Below are 15,007 nucleotides of genomic sequence, written 5' to 3'. Positions count from 1 at the left end.
GCGAGCCCGTGTCCCGTGTCCGGGTGTCAGGGCCCCAGGGGTGAGCCCGTGTCCCGTGTCCGGGTGTCAGGGCCCCAGGAGCGAGCCCGTGTCCGGGTGTCAGGGCCCCAGGGGTGAGCCCGTGTCCCGTGTCCGGGTGTCAGGCCCCAGGGGCGAGCCCGTGTCCCTTGGCCGGGTGTCAGGCCCCAGGAGCGAGCCCGTGTCCCGTGGCCGGGTGTCAGGGCCCCAGGAGCGAGCCTGTGTCCTGTGGCCGGGTGTCAGGGCCCCAGGAGCAAGCCCGTGTCCCGTGGCCGGGTGTCTGCTGTGAGCCCTCCTGTTGTATGTACTGAACCTTGACTGTCAAGTTGCTCTGTGGGAAAACCCCACCCTTCCAGTGCGTTGCTTCTGAGGAAGTTTCTTCACCTGTATGTTAGGGTTCTACTTGAGCGGAGTCAGGCGAAGGAACGTCCGGGGTCTGCCTTCTTTCTCTGGAAGGTTCCGCACGTTTGCGCATGTTTGGGGCCGCGCTGGCCCACGTCTCCTCTCAGCAGCCCCGCCCCGGAGCTCCAGCTCCCCGCAGTGGCCTGCGGCTGCCCTCTCTGACATTCACACCTTCTAGCCAAGTTGAGTGAAGTCTCAGACGCTGAGGGGTGGAGATAGCGTCACTTGGCGTCTTCTGTGGAGCTGGGAGAGAAGTGGGCGTGGGTTGGGCCCCTTGAGAACTTGGAGGAGACACTCTGAGCAGACCCGAGCCTCCTCCCGAAGTGTCCGTGTGGAGACTGGACCCTGATTACCAGCCTCCACTCACTGCTGAGACGGAATCTCCTCACTTGAGAAAGCTAAGTCCTCGTTTTATGTTTATATGAACTTCTGAAATACTTACGGTTTTAACCCATTTAAAAAAATAAACAAAATATAGCAGCTAAAGCGATATGAGCTTCGACTGAAGTGGCAGGTGTTTGAATGAGCAGTGCACGCAGCTCTGATGCTGTCTGCCTTGGAGGCCGGGGCAGCCCTCGCTAACTCTCACGTACGGTTGATGCAATCCTCTGGATAGCAGGTCAGTTACTTTCTTTAACTAGGGATCCATCAGATTTCAGAGTGACTGCTGCCTCTGTAAGTTACCTGATGAAACAGGCTTTGACCTGAACACAGAGCAGGTGCTCCACCCACGTGCTCCCAGCATGTTTTCTTCTTCCTTTTTACTCTCAGAGCCAAACTCACCCAAAATAACCAAGACCGTTGCTTGCCCTTGAGAAGCGCAGGCTTTAATGCAGTGATAAGGAGAAGCCATTATTTACAAATCTATGCAAACAGATGTGGGTATCACGCAAGCCTGTTGTATCATCACTTCCGAAGTAACAGCCGCGTGACCGAGATTGGAGTGCTGTCGGCAGGGAGGTGGAGTCACCGCTGGAGACAAGGCTGGGAGCTCCGAGGAGGAGGGCCCCAAGTGGTGGAGAGGCCTGAGAACCCGCGCGGAGGCCGCTCAGTCGCCCAGCCGTGGCCGGGACCGGCCTGGCCGCTCCGGGCAGGTGGGCAGTGGTGGGGAGGGGCGAGGACCGGGGCTCCGCGCCTGTCTGCGGGGTCTCGGCTAGGAGACCTTCCCGGGGCCCTGCCCGGCCGTGGCTGCTCGTGCCGGGTGCTGCCTGGTCCTCTGACCCCGCCGCTCTTTCGCTGCCCTGTGTGGCCGCCAGGCTAGAGGCCCCTGGAGGACAGAGACCTGGGCCCTCAGCCCCGGCTCAGCTCAGTGCCCGGCACGCAGAGCCCGTGGCGAGGACAAGGGGGTGGGGGCAGACGAGCAATCTCGGCCGGGAGCGGAGGAGCTGCTGGGGACGCCCAGGGGCTCAAGGCTCTCCCCTCCCGATCACCACCCACCTGCCCATCAGGCCGCTGCCCAGGTGCTTCCTCGGTGCAGGTGCCCGCGGCGCACAGCAAGGCCTCCGGGGGTCTGAGTGTTCCTCCGCTCTCGGCTCACGCTGCGGGGGCTGCCCCTAGTCTCTCTCACTTCATCTCTTGAGCCACCTCATTCGGCCTCGTTAGGCTGGACCACACGGGCCCTGTCCATGGAGCTAATCACCCCCGTCAGAGGTCCTGCAGATGAAGCTGACAGAGGACAGTGTGAAAGGAGACTGTTCTCCATTTAATAGTTGCCAGTGATACTCGTGAGAGTTCCTTCAACGCAAGGAGATCCAACCAGTCCATCCCAAAGGAGATCAGTCCCGAATACTCATTGGAAGGACTGATGCTGAAGCTGAAGCCCCAATACTTTGGCCACCTGATGTGAAGAGCTGACTCATTGGAAAAGACCCTGATGCTGGGAAGGATTGGGGGCAGGAGGAGAGGGGACGACAGAGGATGAGATGGTTGGATGGCATCACCGACTCGACAGACAAGAGTTTGAGTGGACTCCGGGAGTTGGTGATGGACAGGGAGGCCTGGGGTGCTGCAGACCATGGGGTCACAAAGAGTCGGACTCGACTGAGACTGAACTGAGCTGAGTGATGCTGGTGATGAGGGATGCAGAGGAGATGCTGATAATTACCCCCGCCCCCTGGCAGAGGACGCCTGCAGTGGGGGAGGGGACGGAGGGGAAGCTGCTCGCTCTCCTCTCACGTTCCCCAGTGGCCTCCGCTCCCCACTCGGCCCCCAGACGCCTCCCCCCATGCAGGCCGCAGACCGTGCGCCTGGGTGCCACACCCAGCCTGGTGTGGAAGCCCCGGGGATGAGTCCCATGGCAGCCCTCTTCCGGAACCCAGGCACGAGGGTTAAAGTTTAGCCCTTGTGTTGCAGTTGGTTATTGGTTCACAAGGCGTGGCAGCGGGAGCCAGAGTCAGTGGCAGTGACCCTGGCTGAGGGGTGGAGGGGAGACTCTGCAAGGGCCCTGGGAGTCCCCTTCGCGCCCCGAAGCCCCCCGGGCGCTGCCCTCCGGAGTCCCGCTTCCCCCGTCCGCGTCTGGCACGGACGCTCCACGGACCAGAGGCTCCAGCTGCCGCCTCCGTGCGCACAGACCACCGTCCCTGCCTCCTCTGCCTTCAGCTCCTTCCCCAGCATCGAGGCCGTCCCAGTCCTCCCACCGAGAGGCCCTTCCTCCCGTGCCGGCTCGCAGAGGCGCAGGGCCCAGCTCTCCTCGTACGGCGTCCCCGCCGGGCCCACCCTTCGCTCGCTCTCCGTGCCCCCGGGAGCCCATCCAGCCTGGGCCGTCTGGGGTCTGCCTCCGCCCTGCCCGTGTCTGCCACCTCTTCCTGGGAGCCCGTCCGCCACGTCACTGGCCTTTCCCTTCTGTGACTCCAGGCTGTGCTCTGCTCCACTTGCGGCTTCTGTCCTGGCCTGTTGCTCAGGACGAGGCTCCGTCCCTTGCACCCCGCATCCCGCGCTCCGCCCCCCATCTCTCAGAGCCGTGACAGACACGTCGCAGCGTCAGGACGGACCCCGTGTGCGCTCCAGGGGCCCCTGGCACCCACTCGTCGTAGACCGACAGTCGTGTTTCTCTGCATTTGCCCCGTTTCCCATAGGACCGTCCCTTGCCTGCCCCATCAGCCCCGGGCTCCCCCGGGCGTGTCGCCTGGAGCGGCCCCTCTGCCACCTTGTCACCTGACCCCGCCTGGACAGGTGGACACTTGGCAGCCCCTATTTTCCGACATCTTTTTAAAACCTCGTGGTTTGGTTTCCTGAGACCAGAGCATCTGAAAGCATGTCTCTTCTGTCGTCGGCATGAATGAGAGGCCGGCGTTCATTTCTTGGTTGGAAACAGCCTTCTTTCAGGACTTGGAAGGCACTGCTTCCAGAGGCCGAGCCCCACTCCCGACCCCGTCCCATGTTCTGAAACCCCGTGCCGTGGGCCGCTAGTCCCACCTGGCGTCTGGGTACTCGGTGGGGCCCTTTCTGTCTGGAAATGTCTGTTCTTCTGCTCTGATCCATTTTCTTCATTTATATGAAGACAATTATTTCCTTCACTCTCTTTCTGGAAATCCTATTATACTGACCTCTTGAGGCCATCTTCTGATTTTATCTTCCTTTTTCATCTCTGTGTCTTTTTGCTCTACTTTCTGAGAAATTACCTCAATTTTGTCTTCAAAATCTTTTCTTGAATTCTTCTGGATTTTTTCCAATCCCTGCATCTTTTGTTTTCAAATCGTCCTTATTTTATACAGTTCTTATTTTTGCCCCCTGGGACCATGTCACTGTGCGGCTCTTCTCGGGGGCGCCTGGAACCTGTCCGTCTGTTCTCCTCTCACTTACCTCCCGCTTGTTCTGTCGCCTCCAAGTTGCTCTGTTTCAGTTTGCCTCTTGTGATCTCTTGTCTCCATATGTGTGGTTTTCCTCACGTGTCTGGCAAGCCTTAGTGTTTGGCTCATATTTGAAAGTGGGGGCCTAAAAGCTGGTTGGGGTTTCTGGGACCTAGAGCTCAGGGGCTCCTGGTCACTCTGGGAGCTCTGAAGGGCTGTTTGCTTGGAGAATGGAGCCCAGAGGGTGTCCCTAGCCTCCCCGCCAGAAGGGGCCAGCCTGACCTCCACCTCACTCCTAGAAAGAGGTACCCTGACCCCCACACCCCCTGGGGGCCAAAGGTGCCCAGAGCTCAGGTACAGCCCACCTATGTGCTCTCTGCGTGGGGACCCCGCCTCGGGGGCGCAGGGCCGTCCCTCCTGCCACCATCACAGGAATGCTGAGCCTGCCGCCTGGTAATGTGGCCCCGGGGGTCTGGGCCCCAGCCTGCTTCTGGAGGAACCGAGCCCCTCCGTCCTGAGCACCTGGGGCTGCCCAGCTCCACCTACCCACTGCCCACTCGTGAGCCTGTTTTCGGGGCTCCTCCCCCGTCCTTCATGCTCGTCTGTCTGCTTGATGCAGGTCATCTCTTCTCTCCGCGGTCCAGCCCTTGTAGACTGACCCATGTCTGCAGGTGGGTCGGGAAGGAGGAGAAGAGGGTGCAGCCAGCCTCCCGTCCAGAGCTGCTGCCTCTCCCAAGCCACCCGGGGCCTCTGCTGCCAACCTCCTGGCCCCACCCACCCCGCTCCAGCAGCGCTTCCTGCAGGGACCCCTGTAGGTTCTGGGGGTCCCTGCTCGCTTCACCCCGCCTGCTCCTCAGAGGGGCTCCTGGGTAGGGAGGTGTGAGCTGCCCCTCGTCTCGCCATGTGGCGCTCAGATCTGTTCTCAGTGCTGTCTTGGGCTCTTAGCGCTCCTTAGGAGCCAGCAGTTGACCTCACCGTTCAAGTCTGCGGGATCCCACATGGTGAGCGCCATCCCAGCGAGCAGGATGCGCTCCTGCCGACCAGCGGGATCCTCACTCCCCACCAGCCGCGCACAGGCCCGCTCTGCGCAGAGTCACCTGTCAGGGCGGGTGTGCCCTTGCCTCTCGCTGGTGAATACAGCGCTCCGTACACTGTTGCAACCCAAGGCTTCCTGGCCTTTGGCCGAAGCTTCTGCCTGCTGCCTGGAGCAGACCAGAAAGTGGCTCTGTGGCTCCGTCCTGCTCTGAGCCCTTCGCTCCTAGCCGTGGCCACGGACGCCCCTCCAGGCCGGCCGGCAGCGTGGGGCAGAGGAGACCTCCGTGTGGGCAGCTCACCCTGCAGGCGCCCGAGGTGCCTGCTCGGTTCTGCCAGGCAGGCCCTTCCCCAGCTGCTCCCACTTCAGCTGCTGCAACAAGTGCTGATGTTGGCCCAGGACCACAGCGCAGCCCAGCGAGCCCATGTTGTCGGGGAAGGTCACCCTAAGCCTGCTGTTGGCCCGCCGGTGTGGACGGAACTGGATGCCCGCCGTCGGCCCACCGGTGTGGACGGAACCAGATGCCCTCCCAGGGCTGAGGCTGAGGATGTGTCCCTGACTCGTCCCCTGGACCCGGCGGACGACTGGTCTGCATGCCAGAACCCCAGCAAGGCCTGTGTTCTCCTGTTCTCCAAGGATGTTTCTACTGTTCTAAATGGTAGTTTAAAAAAAAAAAAAAAAAGATGGTATTGGGAAAGAGAAGGAGGAAGAATATGTACCAGAGCCTTAGCTTATGGCAAAGTCTGAGACAGTCCGTTTCTAGCTCTGTAGAAAAAGTCCCCCAGCCCCTGGTCCAGACACGCGGGGGTGGTGTCGTGCGTGCCCGTGTTCCCGCTTGAGCGTGGCCCGCCCACGTTACGTGTGGGTGAGCACTTGCTGAGATGCGTCAGGAAGGAATGTGAGCTTGCTTCTCTTTGCGAGTGTGAAATGTGAACAAAAATAAAACTAAAACATGCTCGTGAGGAACAACTGTCCTTTCGTTGACTAGAAACGCTCCCACAGAGAGGGCCCACGGAAACGACGACTTTAGAGCTACATAGGCAATCTTTGGGAACCTTGACTTCACCAGCTGCCCTCCCTTGCTGTGGACGCTGGCTGAGGCTTGGTCTGCAGCTGCCCTCCCGTGCTGTGGATGCCGGCTGAGGGCTGAGGCTTGGTCTGCAGCTGCCCTCCCGTGCTGTGGATGCCGGCTGAGGGCTGAGGCTTGGTCTGCAGCTGCCCTCCCGTGCTGTGGATGCCGGCTGAGGGCTGAGGCTTGGTCTGCAGCTGCCCTCCCGTGCTGTGGATGCCGGCTGAGGGCTGAGGCTTGGTCTGCAGCTGCCCTCCCGTGCTGTGGATGCCGGCTGAGGGCTGAGGCTTGGTCTGCAGCTGCCCTCCCGTGCTGTGGATGCCGGCTGAGGGCTGAGGCTTGGTCTGCAGCTGCCCTCCCGTGCTGTGGATGCCGGCTGAGGGCTGAGGCTTGGTCTGCAGCTGCCCTCCCGTGCTGTGGATGCCGGCTGAGGGCTGAGGCTTGGTCTGCAGCTGCCCTCCCGTGCTGTGGATGCCGGCTGAGGGCTGAGGCTTGGTCTCCAACCACCTGGGGTCCCAGGCTTCCCCTCTCACGGCACCTTTAGGCTAAAGCATGTCCAGGTGAGTGTTCCAAAGGCTTAGCTCTGAGCCTGCCAAGTAAGTCTAGGCAAGGGTAAGAAAATAAACCAAATAAGTAAATAGCCAAACACCCTTTCTTGAGTCAGTTAATCAATAGAAAATTCATGGAAAATGCCAGTTCGTTCAACATAATCTGCTGTAACTCTCTGTGTGTTGTGGGATGTTTTTCATATTTGCCTTTAGTCTGTGGGCAAGCCCAGCGTACTCACAAACTGATTATTTCTCCAACGATGAAATGTGATCCCCGTGCTGTCAGAAAGTGATTTAAACACAGAATCTCCGGATGGTCGATCAGAAATAAAGCTTGTGATGCCGCTTTATGTCTCTGATACCCGACCTCTGTCCAGAATACAACTGCGATCAACGTTTGCTGTCCATCTTCAACGACACCTATAAGGCGCGTGGCCCAGTGGCCAGTGTGATACTCTGGTCTTCCCTCCAAGCCCCCTGTGGCTGGTCGGGGGCACAGGACTGCCCTGTAATAGGACTCTTTGCCCGCCGATAGAGCAAAGATCTGAGATCAAGTATTGGAGTCAAACGTTACCCTGCAACGTATTCCCTTCTTTGCCAAAAAGTTTCATTTGTGAAAATAATTAAAATTATATAGTATGTTTTTGTTGTTTGAGTATTGGTTTGTGGAAATGCAGAGGTCAGCTCTAAGCCAGAGTCTTTGTTTCTGTAAAAGTGAGAATGTAAAATCGAACTCCAGCGAGAAGCCAATGTTGAAACGTGTACACTTGCCTCCTGGACTCGTGACAGTGGGGGCTGTGCCTGGGACCCTGAAGGGTGGGCGACTGTGGGTGTTTACAGAGGAAAACGAGTCCACAGAGCCTCGCGGCTGAGTAAGAGGAGAAGAGGCTGGCAGACCCTTTCTTAGCAGGAAGTGACCGAGTCGTTACAGTTTTTGGAGGTTTAGTCACCTGGGATTTGTCACTGGGGCCTGTGGCTGCCTGGGTACAGCAAGGTGACTGGTATGTAATACCGGGATGATGTGAACAGTTAATTAGGACATGAAATTTGTTCCAAATTGGAATGCGTTAAAATTACAATAAATACACCTAAAACTCAAAAAAAAAAGGGGGGGCGGGGGAGACAGAAGCAATTACTTCATAATAATTGACTTTATCAAGGATAGTCTAAAGAAGCACAGTCTTTGAGAGCCCTGAAAATTGCTGAATTCGTTATTCTGGCTAATCTCTTCACTGAGGTCTCACTTCTGACTGTCTCTAAAGAGGCGGGGCAAGCCCTGACTTTTGAAATGGATCTGGGAAGGCCCTAAGGCTGCGGGTTAGCGTTGGCCTGCGCTCCTGAGTTAACGCGCTTCCATGCTCCGCCGGGCACCCTGGCCAGTGCTCCCAAGCAACCAGGTGCTGATGACTAAGTCTTTATCTCCTTTCCAGGTGGGAAGGGAAGAATGAAAACGAAGTGGGCAGATGTAAAGAGACCGGCAAAATTCACGTGACTGTGGACCTCAAGTACTACCGGCCCACTGAAGTGGTAAGACTCTCGGCCGTGTCTTCACTGGCCACTCCTGGGAGGTCGTCCCTGGACACCACGGCCAGGCTGCCCAGCCCCGCGCTGGGCAGTCTGCCACCCTAGCGCCTTACCCAGACCAGAGCCCTGGGAGGCGAATTTGGGGTGCTATTCTTGGCACAGGATGCACTGCTGTATAAAGGAGAGCGGGGGTAGCTCATACCCGGGGAAGGGTTGGTTTCAGAAATGGAGACTCCGGTCAAAGGCAGGCCCGTCAAGGTTAGGCCTGCTTGATGGCTGAGTCCTAAAACCTGCGGGATGTCCGCCTTCCCAGTGCCCCGTGACCTGCAGGGTCTGGAGGCCCCAGTGCACACGCACCCACACACGTTCACAAACACACTCACATGCACTCTCACACACACTCATATGCACACGCATGCACTCACACACACAGTCAAATGTACTGAGTCACATACACACGCACTCACTTGCATACACATGTACTCAAACACTCGCATGAACAGATGCACACAACCACATGTATTCACACTGTCACACACACGTGCACTCACATACACACACATGCACACACAGTCACACACACATGCACACACACAAACCTGAGCCGTGTGAGCCTTTTTGAGCCTCAGCTCAAGTATAGTCGTGGGTGTGAAGCCTTTTCTGGCCAGTGTACTAACCATCACTGAGCTTCCAATTTTTTCTCTTGGATCTACAGTATACGCTCTACATACCATATTATAACATGTATAACAGCTTGTTAAACTCATTTCTTAACATGTTTTTCTCCAAACTGTGAACTCTTTGAGGAGGACTCTCTTCCTATCTCAGACGATAACAAACTCGGCATTGGTGTCGGTTGGTGGGTGGGTGGGTGGATGGTGCGTGGTCTCTGCGCGCAGGGGCTCCTGTAAACTCGGCATTGGTGTCGGTTGGTGGGTGGGTGGGTGGATGGTGCGTGGTCCCTGCGTGCAGGGGCTCCTGTAAACTCGGCGTCAGTGCCGGTTGGTGGGTGGGTGGGTGGATGGTGCGTGGTCCCTGCGTGCAGGGGCTCCTGTCTGGAGAAGCAGCCGGTTGGTGTCAGGGCGCAGCGCCCCGCTTCCCCCACTGTGTAAGAATTCCTGGCTGGGTGTTGCCACTTAAACATGGGCCACCTTCACTCAGGCCGAAACTCAGTGTTTTAAAGGGACGGACCTGGGGAGATAGAAAGCAGCGTCTTGAGAGAGGTGTTCAAATGTGGTGGTTCCCAAACGAAATGTGTGTTAACTGTGAACACGTTACCCTGGAACCTGTTCGACCTGTGTTTTGAACCAAATTCCTGCCTGCCGCGCCACCTTTCTGAGGTCAGGAAAGCCCCGCGAAGGAAGATTGAAAGTGAACGTGTCTCCGGTGATCACCCGTCAGACGGTCTTGTTTCAGACAAAGGAGAGGCGGCTTGCCCGTCCACTTGGGCGGGACAGCGAGGAGAGGAAGTGTGCAGGGCTGTCCGGCCGGGCGGGGCGGCCTCTGACGGCGGCGAACAATGGCGCGCTGTGCCGGGGAGTGGGTGTGCCGGCAGGGGATGTGCGCCGGGAGGGGCCGGGGCAGCCCTGCTGACGCAGCAGGGGGCCCTGCCCTGGAGCCCACACCCGCCGCCCCCCGGGCCCAGAGACCCGCAGGCTGGCGTATCTCTGGAGCCTAAACGGGCAGCCTGTGTCCCAGCTTGCGACGAGAGTTGTCATCTCACAGTGGGAGTGGACGGGGCCAGCCCTCCGCCTGTGACACCGTCACCCCGGGCCTTCTTTCCGAAGCCAGGAGGCCGTTACCAGCAGCTTGGCTGTCAGCCTCACCTGGGGACCCTGGGGCTTGGTGGGGACATGGCATGAGAGAGCAGAGGAGCCTAGGGCTCACGAGTCGGTTTTCGAAGCCCCCGTGGGCCATCTTTCCTGCCGAAGCTCCGCGTCAGTCCGTCCTTTTGTTCCCGCGGACGCCGTGGTGGTACCTGCTCTGCAGGTCTGTCCGCAGAGGGCGTCTGAGCCTGAGGGCGCCACCAGGCTCCGTGGGCTCCTCTCGCCCATCTGTCGCCCCCAGGCCCCCGTTACTGCTGCGGGAGCCTGTCCTCCCCGCCCCACTCAGGGCTCCGTGGGGCATGTGCAGTGAGGCTCAACTTTTCACCTCATTCCTCAGCACAGCAGCTTTCCCAGAACCGAGCAGTCTGACAGGCTGAGGCAGAGCTGCCCCGGGCGCAGTGTTCCTCCAGGTGAAAGGGGACCAGACCCAGAGCCGCCAGCGCGAGCTTGCACTTGGGTCTGGGCCCTGACCAGCAGCCGGGGGGGTCGCTGGGACGAGGCCTGAGAAGCACTGGGCGTGGGGGCCGTGGAGCCCCCCGGGGCCGGCGGGGCCTGCCTTGTCTGTGGTCAGGTCCATCTTCGGGGGCCACAGGCTCCTCCCTCCTCAGGTTCTAGAAAAGCTCCTTCCCCTGGCCACTTTGTCCTGTGTCTTCAGCACCTCGCACACCTCAGAGCTAACCGCAGAACTAGATCATCTTAGGGTCCATTGCTTCCAGAGAGACTGCCAGGGGGAAATGCCAGACAGGAAACAAGGGGGCAGGCTGTCAGGACACGGCAGGCCCCAGAACAGCAGCGTCCGCAAGGAAGACTAACGGGAGGCACAGATCTGTGTCATTTTGTGAATAAGATTCAGACCAAGGAAGGCTGTTTACCCAGCAGAGCCCAGCGTGAGCCCAAGGGAGCCCACCAGCAGTTCTGTGTGGAGCAGAACTCCCAGCCGGGGACCTTCCCCTGTTGATCTCACCACGGCGGGCTCCTTGGTCCCGCTCCCACTCTGCATGGAAGTCCTGAAAGTGTGTGTCTGAGCTCAGGATGCTGGCGTCCAGTTAGAGCTGAGTGGAGTCCTGTTCTGGGTCTCTCGGTGGACACCTCTGGGCTTCCCCTGAATGTTTAGTTGTTTGCCTCGGGTGGTGAACTTGATTCTGGAAACTGGGCTTTACATTTCCCAGGGTTGATGACCGCCCTGTGAAGACTGGGCTCCCCTCCTCTGCTGGTCTCTCTGGGTGCATGCTACGCGGAGCCCTGGCGATGGGCGTCCGTGCCCCGGAAGAAGCAGTGTTGGGCTGCAGGCCAGGCGGCCTGAGTTCAGAAACTGCCCATCACGGACAGGCGACCTCGAGCCTGCTACTCCTCCGTGCGTCTGTCTGCCTGTCTTTAAAAATGGAGTTAATCGTCAAGCTTCTTTCAAAGAATTGTTGTGGAAGTAATAATTAGTTCCACAAACCGCCCATTAGAACAGTGGTGCCCAGCACAACACCCAGCACTGGTGCTGTTAGTGTTAGTCATTCTTTCAGCAAATATTTGCCAAACCCTGTGTTAGACCCTGAGAATCGAGCATGGACGACACACACACCCCATCGCCATGCGGAGTGTAGGTAGGAATAACAGGTCAGTTACTCAGGCCGACTGCCTTTTGAAAGACAGACTGACATTACTGAAGGATTGTGCATGTTAACTGCTAACAAGTCAGTGACGTGATACAATCAAGGCCTCTAGCAAACGTTTTACTATGTGCTTTGATTTCTTTGTTCTTTATTTATTTTGATTTTTATCCTTTCTGACCCTGTCTCTGAAAATTCAATAGCGATTCAGGGATATAGAATTATCATGTAAATATGAGAAATTTAACATTGATTTATTACTTAATTTAAAATAATAACAAAGACGTTTTCTTTTTGTCTGAAAATTTTTAACTTGGGAAACTCACAAAGATTGGATTAAGAAGTATTCATCCCAATGTGGCAATTGTTAATCACACCAGATGGTCAGTTCACTTAAAGAAAAGCTAAGATTTTCTTTTTTTCAGTGAAACAAACAAACCAAAAACTGCCTTTTTTTTTTTTTTTTCTGGAGAGCACTTTAAGAAATGTCATGGGAAATGCATTCACAGACCAAATTTGAAAGCACCTATTTTTCATGAAAAAATATCTTTAAACCCCACTGACGATGGAGCTGGATTTTCCTCCCTGTCCTGTTTGTCTCTAACATGGACTTTTCTTGATGTGGTATTTCCAACATCCGCCACTGTGACTGGCTTTTGCTTTCTTTACCTAGATACATTATGTTATTCCCATTCTTTATAGATATTAGAAAAAAGTCCTGAGTTAAAATCTAGATCTGGGAAAGCAGTAACTTCAAAGAAGGCAAAGCCAGTTAAAACAACACCTTCCTTCAGCAGAAACATGTGGCCTGTTTCTAATCAAATTACCACACGCTTGTCGAGTTGTCCCCTCTGCAAACTTTTCCTAATATTTTTCTGTAAATGATGTTAAGTTAAATGGCCCATAATTGCTTGTTCTATCTCGTAGCCCTGTTTAGAATAATGCAGGGTAACACTTTCCAGACCTTAGGAATCTGATCTGTCATCAGAGGACTTGTATAAATACCAGTTAGACCTTCGCCCAGAGCCACCCGAGGCCGCAGCGGGGGTCTTGAAAAGGCCCCTCTTCCCCGAGTCTGTGCTCCCGCCCCGGCAGGAAGCGGGACCCTGCCTTCCCCGTGGCTCCGTCTTCCCCAGCCCCCCTGGAGGCCCCCCATCGCTCAGTCCTGGTCCTCTGACCCCCAGGGCCCTCATCCCCCACTGCCGCCCTCCTGCCCTTTGTGGGGCCGGGGAAGAGGAAGCTGGCCTGGCGGACGAAGGGCGAGCCCCGTCTCTGCCAGGACCAGAAGAGGAGCTGCTGGGCTCCCGGCTCAGCGTCCGCCCTCTCGTAACCGCCAGGTGCAGTGGCGTGGATGCTGTTAGCAGTGCGTCGCTTCGGACGGAGCTTCCTCTTTGTAATTACTCCCTGACCTTCTCACCACTCGTGTTTATAAGGAGTTCATGTCTCGGAACCACTGTTTACATACTTAAGCCGCCCTCCCAGGCTCCGCCCTCCCAGGCTCCGCCCCTTAAGCTTTGTGTCCCTCCTTAACCGCGCTGCCCCTCTGCCCCTCTCCTTCCAGGGACGGACCCACGAGGGCCGTGCACCTCGCTGTCTGCACTCGAGTCTCAGCCGGACTGCCGCCTGGCCTCCTCCGTGCAGGACCCCCGGGCAGGGGACACTCCTCCTAAAGCCTGAGCTCCTCCCTGGCTGCCCACCCCTCAAGAGTGTTTGTATCTAATGAAATAGTAGTTGTGTCCCGACCACAGTGCCCCCGACTTCCTCCTGTTGCTCCTTGACGGGTTCATGATTAGACCTGGATCAGAGTGGTGCCATTCAGCTTTGGGGGGAAGAAGGTGCAGATTTTAGAGGAACCCCTATTGGTGTGACGAATGGTCAGCCTGCATGAGGAATGCTGGTCTGCACATTCCTAACGCATGACAGGTTTCCCAGGTAAGTCAGAAGTGTCCGCCTCCTAAACCTGGTGTAAGAACGCCTAAACTAAGGAACAGGTCAGCACCCAGCCACTGAGAGGCTCTGCAGCTTTTAGGGTTCACTATAGGGATCCCTCAGGCTTAGGGGCGTGGGGTAGCTCCTCCTACCCGTCGCCCCTGGCCTCGGGCTTGGGGCGTGGGGTATCTTCTCCCGGCCGCCGCCCCTGACCTCGGCCCGAGGCCAGGGGCGGCAGCCGGGAGGACCAACCCCACGTCCAAGGAGCCGTGGCTGCGAGGGCGCAAGAGGGCCTAGAGGAGCTATCCCACATTGAAGGTCAGGAAGGGCAACGGTGAGGAGATACCCCTGGTCCAACGTAAGGAGCAATGGCTGCGCTTTGCTGGAGCAGCCGTGAAGAGATACCCCACGCCCAAGGTAAGAGAAACCCAAGTAAGACGGTAGGTGTTGCAAGAGGCCATCAGAGGGCAAACACACTGAAACCATACTCACAGAAAACTAGTCAATCTAATCACACTAGGACCACAGCCTTGTCTAACTCAGTGAAACTAAGCCATGCCCGTGGGGCAACCCAAGACGGGCGGGTAATGGTGGAGAGATCTGACAGAATGTGGTCCACTGGAGAAGGGAATGGCAAACCACTTCAGTGTTCTTGCCTTGAGAACCCATGAACAGTATGAAAAGGCAAAATGATAGGATACTGAAAGAGAAATTCCCCAGGTCAGTAGATGCCCAACATGCTACTGGAGATCAATCGAGAAATAACTCCAGAAAGAATGAAGGGATGGAGCCGAAGCAAAAACAGTACCCAGCTGTGGATGTGACTGGTGATAGAAGCAAGGTCCGATGCTGTAAAGAGCAATATTGCATAGGAACCTGGAATGTCAGGTCCATGAATCAAGGCAAATTGGAAGTGGTCAAACACGAGATGGCAAGAGTGAATGTCAACATTCTAGGAATCAGCGAACTCAAATGGACTGGAATGGGTGAATTTAACTCAGATGACCATTATATCTACTACTGTGGGCAGGAATCCCTCAGAAGAAATGGAGTGGCCATCATGGTTAACAAAAGAGTCTGAAATGCAGTACTTGGATGCAATCTCAAAAACAACAGAATGATCTCTGTTCGTCTTCAGGGCAAACCGTTCAATATCACAGTAATCCAAGTCTATGCCCCAACCAGTAACGCTGAAGAAGCTGAAGTTGAATGGTTTTATGAAGACCTACAAGACCTTTTAGAACACCCAAAAAAGATGTCCTTTTCATT

General features: G+C 56.6%; 1 protein-coding gene across 1 annotated transcript in view; it reads left to right on the top strand.

Annotated features, from left to right (window-relative positions):
- GMDS (GDP-mannose 4,6-dehydratase) overlaps positions 1-15,007 on the top strand; it is a 353,504-nt gene that overhangs the window by 288,101 nt on the left and 50,396 nt on the right. The window contains exon 10 of the mRNA XM_010853014.1: positions 8,289-8,385. Within this exon, the coding sequence (XP_010851316.1) occupies positions 8,289-8,385 (97 nt within the window). The remainder of the gene's footprint in view (positions 1-8,288; positions 8,386-15,007) is intronic.

Source organism: Bison bison, unplaced genomic scaffold (assembly GCF_000754665.1).
Source record: "Bison bison bison isolate TAMUID 2011002044 unplaced genomic scaffold, Bison_UMD1.0 scf7180017864321, whole genome shotgun sequence".
Taxonomy (NCBI): Eukaryota; Metazoa; Chordata; class Mammalia; order Artiodactyla; family Bovidae; genus Bison; species Bison bison.
Note: the sequence above shows the minus strand (reverse complement) of the source record. Positions and strands in the feature narration are given on the sequence as shown.